Source organism: Papaver somniferum, chromosome 1 (genome assembly GCF_003573695.1).
Source record: "Papaver somniferum cultivar HN1 chromosome 1, ASM357369v1, whole genome shotgun sequence".
Classification (NCBI taxonomy): Eukaryota; Viridiplantae; Streptophyta; class Magnoliopsida; order Ranunculales; family Papaveraceae; genus Papaver; species Papaver somniferum.
Window position 1 is genome coordinate 248076100 of NC_039358.1, and position 8171 is coordinate 248084270.

Below are 8171 nucleotides of genomic sequence, written 5' to 3' on the forward strand. Positions count from 1 at the left end.
TCTCTGCACCAAGATTTCAAATAATTTGTTGCAAGCTGCACATTCGTCAGCTCAAGTACAACTTGGGGGAGGTGTTAAGGATAACATAGTTATCATTCCTAAAGACTCTCAACTAAGTCAGTCAGCAGAGCGAGTAAATGGGTAGAGTCTTCGGGTTAATTTTACGTTCAGTTTTTGTTAGTATTTTGAATCAGTTAAATATGTAACAACCATTTTGTAATCATCAGACTATAAATAAGACTATGAACTCCACAAGTTAAGTGTGGAAGTTATTCACCAAAAATATTTCTTAAGTGCTTGAACACGTATGATATACACTTTGAGCTTAGCCATCCATACCCTTTTTCTTGGGCTTGGCCATTTACTCCCATCTGCTTGATTAGTTCCATAAGCCTAGAAGTACATTCTGGAAGTATATAGAGAGCTTGTTGCCTAAGTAACACAGAAGTTATTCTGAAATATTCCATGTGATTAGGAGGGGAAGTTTGCGTAATTGTTATTGTCTCGAAATTAGGTTATAACCCTAGTTTGAAACATATAAATACATGGATTCGCAACATGCATTCTTCTATGCATAATCCCCTGTAAAAAAATTTAGCTAACTTAAGCAGAAGAGGGTTTTTCGTAAGAAGGTTGTTGTTCGATCAACAACAAAATTATCATCAGATTCGTGTCTGAGGTGAAAATATTTTACTGTAGAAACAAAAATCTTACCACGTAATATACCCCCTATACTGTTCGTGAGAAAATAAGGTTGTGCGTTTCGATCAACAACTAAACTATCATCAGATTGTTGTTTCGGGTAAAAATCTTTTACTGTACAAACAAAATCTTACCACGTAAGGCATAAGAGGTTCAACTCACAACTTTTCTTGCTTATTCGGGGTGAAAGGTAACAAAGGGAGAGAAAGCTTTTATGTCCTAAGCTTCGTTCTATACATTCGAAAGAGTTTATGTCATACTTTCAATGCTACCTTTGATGCAAGAATAAAGGCTATTAAAGAGGAATTGCAGCAATTTACGAATGTCCGGTCTATCTCTTCAAAACGCAACTTAGAACAATCATCAGTCGAGAACGTGGAGCTAAAGAGAGCGAAGATCTCAACGAAGGGGATTTTCAACTCATTAGTGAAACTGCAAAAGAGAATTAAACTTCTCTAATCGATCAATTCATTCACGACTCTCCTGCTTTAGTCAAGGTAAGAGTGGAACATGTCTGTCATTGCTAATGTTAAGGCGCCAGGAACTGAATTGCAATTTGCCATCGAAGAGTCTACTACGTTTTCATGTAGTGCAGCTAGTAGATTAATGTCCGAATTAATACATTTTCATGTAGTGTAGCTAGTTGATTAATGTCCGAATTAATACGCCGGATTCTATTTGGTGACTCCAAAAATCCAAATAGTTCGGGAAGCTCAGAAATTCACATACTGAGCTCGGGTTTGAATTTGAATTGGACGACTGTACTGTATAGTCCTGTCCCGTTTCAATGGGTTTCAGAATCAGATTTTTTACTTTAGGTACCTTATTCTGAACTGGGAAGTGTGTTGGATAGGCAATTGGATTTGCGACTTTTTACTCTTTATCAACAAGAAATATCTTGAAATGTTCTGTGAACTAATAATATAATTTCAACTGTTCCTTAAAAAAGTAAATAAAACCAGCAATAACACAAAACCTTATAAGATATCTAAATGCTAACCCAGTCAAGAGATTGATCCGAGCTCTCCGACCAATTAGGTTCAATCCAACTGCAGCGTAACATCTCCTTTGATTCACGATAATCTCTAGCAGAATGTTTACTTCCAATACTGTGGTACATACCTGTATCAAGAGAATAGAACAGAATCCCTTCTTCATGCAACCTTGAAAAGTAGATTTTGTTCTCCATTTCACTTGTGGGAGCAACTGCGGAGATGCAAGAAGTATTGCTAACACACAACATATGTCGCCCCAAATTCGTAACTTCAACCCAAACCATCTCATTTAATCTAAAAATACGAACCCATTTCCCCAAATGGCCTAATAAAACACACATAAGTTTTCCTTCACACTCTACCAAGTAACTCTCATAGATAAACCCACAATTAGGCTGGGGTAACGTGGCTAAAACTTCCCAACTAATAACTCCATTCTCTTGTTTAGATACTCCTAAAGTTCCATTCAAGTCTAAGCAATAAAATGCCCCGTTGTAGAAAACTGGATTGTTCGCACCAGTCTCAAACTCTATAAGTTTCTTATTGGGAGCTAAATAAGTACCATCAAAATAACCACACCTCCAATGTTCTTCTCCCCGTTTAATGAAGCAGTTTGATACATTCTCATTCATTTTTTTGTTGAAGGCAAAAACCATGCAATCTGAAGAAGTCGGCAAGGATGAGAATGATATACCTGAGTATCCAAGACCATTATCATCTGGCAAGTCTGGAAGCTTGATACTAAATCTCGTAAAGGGATTGTGCAAGAACAATTCCAGACGTTTTGACAAGAGGAACCACCCACCTTTCGAAAAGGAGATTCTAAAACCTCTAAACATCTCAGGGATACTCACAAGGTATTTCTCATTATTATGCAATGGGTTTACGAAATTGAAGACGGTTGAATCATACTTGGAAGAAACCAGCCATGGGGACAAATCTGCGATCCGGATAGTTCTTTCAGAAGAGGATCTTTTCAGATTCAATATAGAGCGGTATCTTTGACTCACTGCACGTAAATGAATGTAATCCACTGTATGAAGATGGTTTGACACTGACCATACAAAATCATCGCTAGCAAGAATCCCTGGACTTGTATCTTCAATATCATCTTTCTCATCATCCCTAGATACAGGAGCTATGTTCTCAGTTACCTTCAAAATTCTATCCATGTGGTCAACTTTTCCCAAAATACAATCGGCTGTTTTCCTTTTATCATTAACCCTACAAATTAAAGAACCAGAACATTATAAAGTTAGCGACATCTATTAAATCACTATTACATAGGATAAACAGGAACACATGATGCAGAGATTACAGGCTTATAGCTAAGTCTGGTCAACATTTTTACACTAAAATTTGGCTAGTTGGGACAAACTGACCACCTACATATAAAGTAGGCTCTGCATTTTTTTTGTATCATTCTCTTGTAGACATGGGTCTTGGAAGTATCCATTCATTGTGAAGGTTTCAAAAACACAGTCAAGAAAGTTCTTCAAAGCATTGATGTATAATCATTAACTGTAATCTGTTTTCTGCAATATCATAAAACTGATACATACACTATGTTTTTTTTCTTGAAAAACAGATGTTTATCAGACACCAAGTGATCCACAACAACTCAAAGTAAGTAACAGGAGATGTTAATTCAGACAAATTGACCAAAACGCTAATCGTAAGAAACTCTGGCGGCCTGGCCTCAACCATTAGAATCATCAACAAAAGAAGAAAAACAGAGCAGAGGGAAGAACAAAAACAATAACAATAAGAAGAGTGATGAAAAACAAAAACATCCAAATCCCATAGATGATAGTCGAGATGGAAGAGCTCAGGTAATAATAATAGAAGTATAAATTAATAGGGTAAGTAGGAAGGGAATGAAAATGGAGGAGGTAATGGTGGTGGCGGGGTATGGCTTGTGCATTAACTACAAACTACACAAAGAATAGATAGATATTTGGGCAAAAGCAAGCATAAATAATAAGGCAGAAAGCATGATGTCTTCAACGACAGAAAGAATGATACCTTGGAGGTGGAGTAATCATCAGCCATTCAGGTTGGAACCACGGCGTTGGTAGATCAGGACATGGCACAGAAAGGAAAAGACTTAGTTCTTCCAAGTCATATTTGTACAGGCTCATTTCTTCATCCTGTGTATAATACATACAACCTTTAAGAAGTCTTAAATCTGAGGCCAAGCAAGAGAGTTGTGTATGATAGCTTATAAACAAGACGTGGGCATCTAAGCTTTTAACAGTCTCCCAAGCAATCAAAGCAAAATCCAATTTCCATATTTCAATTTCGCATATACAGTTGGAATATATACCTCTAGGGATGCTCCATTTCCGAATACAGAAGACCTCCCCAAAAGACTGAATAAAATACTCGCCATAAGCTCGAAACAAACCTCCACCAGTTGATTCATTTGCAGCAATCTTGTCTGTGCTAATAACAACTTCATCTCCCACTGCGAGGATTTCTTCGTCATCCATATCAGTTCCACCTCGCACTTCTACTTCATAGTAGACAGGGTTGGAGCACATTATATATAACTTATTTTTGAGGTACAGCATCGTTTTTGGATCATGCATTGCATCAAGCTCATGCCTTCTCCATTCTTTTTCACCGGGGTGACAAAATAGAAGAACACAAGTAAAACTAACATTACTGTGACCTCCATCAAAAAGTAAATAAACCATGGAATCTGTATCACAATTATCGCCATCGCTACTACTGCTGCTGCTATTGCTACTGTTGCTGATGCTGGTGTTGATCTGAGGGGGTGACGTCAAAATACAATCTTTGAGGCAACACTTATCCTCTGTTTTATAATATCGCAATAAAGAAGGTAACGGAATATTATCTAGTGTTTGAGGGTTCCAAAGATAACAATCTCCATAATTAGGATCAGTAGTATCATCATGACAAATAACAATTAACCATCCCTGATGACAATTTTTCTGCCAAAAATCTCTCTTACTTAATTCTGGTATAAACTTTTTTGATGATCTCTTGTTCAACTGATCATCATGGCATATGTTATAGAAACTAAGAAATTTACCATCTTTCCCATGTGGGAAAACAAGCCAAGGTGCTACCATTGGTGATGGTGGTAGTTTCCGGTCACCTCTTACCTGATGATCTGATTTCTGCATTGCGGCTGAAAGGGAAGACGAGAAGAAAGATGAAACAAACCCTAGAATAAATCTCCTGTGTTGATGCAGAACAAGAGAAGAACCAGAAGTATATATAAGAGAAGAATTAATTAATTCCTGAACTTCTAAATCCCGATCAACAAGAATAAAGGAAACCGATTCACAAAGGAAATCCTTAAGATCCACCCACCGAGTCCGTTCATAATTAAAACGTCATTAATGAATCAATTAATTAATTGACACGACCTCCGCAATTTAGGAAAGAAGAAGATTTTTGAAAAGGTCAGGATGTTTACATTTGACTGACACAACACAGTTCCGCATGCATGACACACGGTTATGTCCACCCAACCACTTTAGAAACTTTCTGGACTTGTTTTCTTTTCTCCCAAACAGAAAGTCTAATTTAGCTCTAAATCCAAGTCTAGAAATTAAGATTCAATTTGATTGAGGAAATAATCATCTGCAGTAAAAATAATTAGTCTTTCTGATTTAGGTGTCTGTCAAAAACCGGCCTTTGAATATCACTTAAAGTGATTGATTCCTCATCAGTAGATGTTCACACAGACTGGAAAATAAAAATCAAAGGAATCACAAATCTTCTACTCTTTATGATAGATAGGTTAACAGGCTTGAACGATTTAACTGATGGTCTTGATCTCAAATTACACCATGATGATGAATACAGAAACAAAGAAGAAGATGAAAAAGAGGTTAATTCATTATCATTATTTGTAAAATGTAACAAGTTCAGGTACAGTCCTCAATGCTACCAAAGAGAACATATCGCAACTATTACTGGAAGACTAGATCAGTTCTAACTGAACTGAGTATTGTATCCTGTGTTCTGTTGTTATGGATTAGGATTGACTAACATCTTATCACGTAATCTTGTGTGAATAGATACCAATATTCAAATCTAAGAAAAATGAAATCCATAAAATTACCCTTTACTCATTAGATTTCTGGTGATGTTGATTATGAATGAAATCACACACTTTTTAAGATTATTCTGATAAAGTACCCAAATTGATCAAATTTTAGCTCTCAACTGAAACCAACAAAATTACTAATTGGAAAATGAAATTAAAACAGACCCCATTGTTAAATTTTCCCTTGAAAATTATATATCCAAAGAATTGAAACCGAGAATATGATGATTCCAAACATCGAAAATTCGAGTAATACTAATCTACAAAATAAATACAGCGAAAATACCAAACATAATATATCAGTAAAGAGGAGACCTTTGAGGAATGCCTTTATGATGATTCCAAGTGAACAACAAGTCTGCTGGCGATATTGGTTTGAGGAGCTTGAATTATCTTCTCTCTCCCAAAATCAGGTTGCTGCACTACTGAATTAAAGGGATTCTGCAATACATTCCCCAACCACCCACTGGCACTAGCAGTTGAACCAGAATTTCAATGGTAGATTTGATTTAAGAACTGAATCAGGAGTTAATTCATTAAACCGATTATCATAATCAAATTCATCTCCTTTACCTTCTTCTGATAAAATTGCAAGAAAATACTAAACAAACTCATCTGCTTTAATTATCATAAAAAAATTGCCTGGTTCAGAAGAAAAAAGATGAGGATAAAAAAATGAGAAATCAGAGTCCTGGCTGTTTCGTTTGTTTGTTCCAAAATCATTTAGATTTGATCTCGAAAGTAAAAATATAAATTTAACATTAACATTAAAAATAAATTAATTCGACTAAAATAACTGAGTAGATATTCTGGTGGGTACGGCACGCAGTAAATCTGGTTTCTGTGGAACACGTGAAGGGCTTTCTTTCTCTGTTTAGGTGTAAGACCATGTTGACGTGCCAATACGACAGCGAAACATAGGAGGACACTTGGGTAACGTAAAAAAGTAGACCTTGTGACTGTTGTGGGGCCCACGCATTGGATCTGGCTCGTAGTTCGTATCCGACTATGTGCAAACCAGATGCTAGGTGATTTGTTTTTTCATTTTAGGCTCGTACGTTTGACTCGTCCAGGTTTTTTTGTATCTGAATTGGTAGCATATACACCTGAGTACCCGACTCCAAAGGTGGCTCGGCATATGTAGCCATCTGCTAGAGAATATTTGAATCAGGTATCGCTTTATATTTGAATTCGTGGTACAACATGTAAATAATTATCTACGAACGTCATAGAGAACGTGGGTGGAGATAACTATTTTTTATTTTTATTTTTTTTAAATATTACTTATTAAACCTGGCAAGAATGGGTAGTATACCCAAATTCAAATGGACATGAGCCCTTACTAAGGGAGGTCAAAACAGAATGAAGTTATTTTAGTACCCTGCGCTAATTAACCTAACATTAAACCCTAAACTTAAAAACTAAAAACTAATTAATCTTCCTATAATCTATCTTCTCTAATCCTCTCCTCTTCTCCTTCCTTCATCTTATTCCATCGACCAAAAATCAACCAAAATTTTCAATTTTGATATTCTACCAAAAATGGTTCGATCCAGTAGCAAGAGAGATTCAACAGGTAACATGAGAAGAAGACCCGAAATCATAGGGAAAAGGTAAGAAAAAAGTTGGAACTAGCAAACCCGAAAATCCAATCCCTGAGAATGTTGAAAAAAACACTCCATCGGTGAAAAGAAGACTGTAAGTGATATCTAAAGTCAAACCCATTATTGTTTAGTGTTTTTTGATTGTTATATTAAGTTAGAAATGAAAATTATGATTTTCAGGGTTTTTGGCCGGCAAGGTCAATAGTTTAAAACCACGCCGACGGTTGTTGTTTTGTAATAGCCGGCATGGTATTAGGATGAATAACCTGCCGACTTTTCATAGCGGTCATGGAGACTGTTAGACAATAACCAGGGTCGGCATGGTATATTAACAAACCTTGTCGGCTTACACCTAGCCGGCATTGTCTTATACTTGGACCATGCCGACTTTAGGTCAAAAAAACTTGATTTTCATTAGTTATAGCTGGCATCTTTATTGAATAAGACCCTACCGGCTGTGTTTTGGTCGCCTTTGTGAATAGTTATTAGCTCGCCGGCTACGTATTGGTCGGAAATGTATATATTCTCTACCTTGCCGGCTTTATTACCAGAACCATGTTTCAATGTTTAGAATTTTCATATCTCTTATTTGTGTATTGTTTAGGTTCCCAGAGGCAAAAATAGAAGATACCCATTGTCTTGTTAACAATGCAGAAGAGTTATTACAATTTATTGACGCAATTTATCCCAATTTAGAAGATCCTAAAGATGAAACTGAAAAGAATTGTCCTGTAAGAAAGTTATTTATGAGGGGTAAGGAAGATCCTGAAGAATTTTTAAGGT

The 8171-nt window shown here is 36.3% G+C and overlaps 1 protein-coding gene across 2 annotated transcripts; it reads right to left on the bottom strand.

The window, feature by feature from the left end:
• Positions 1–1581: 1581 nt before the first annotated feature.
• Positions 1582–6529, bottom strand: LOC113324416 (F-box/kelch-repeat protein At1g57790-like). 2 transcript variants are annotated; one of them, XM_026572735.1, is made up of 4 exons: positions 6100–6529; positions 4024–4857; positions 3723–3847; positions 1582–2921 (listed from the first exon to the last, which is right to left on the bottom strand). In XM_026572735.1, exons 2-4 carry the CDS (start codon positions 4183–4185, stop codon positions 1691–1693), a joined length of 1518 nt encoding a protein of 505 aa, XP_026428520.1. In that variant the 5' UTR covers positions 4186–4857; positions 6100–6529; the 3' UTR covers positions 1582–1690. The 2 variants fall into 2 exon arrangements, with proteins under 2 accessions (XP_026428520.1, XP_026428522.1); XM_026572737.1 differs by having other exon boundaries at positions 4024–4907.
• Positions 6530–8171: the final 1642 nt, after the last annotated feature.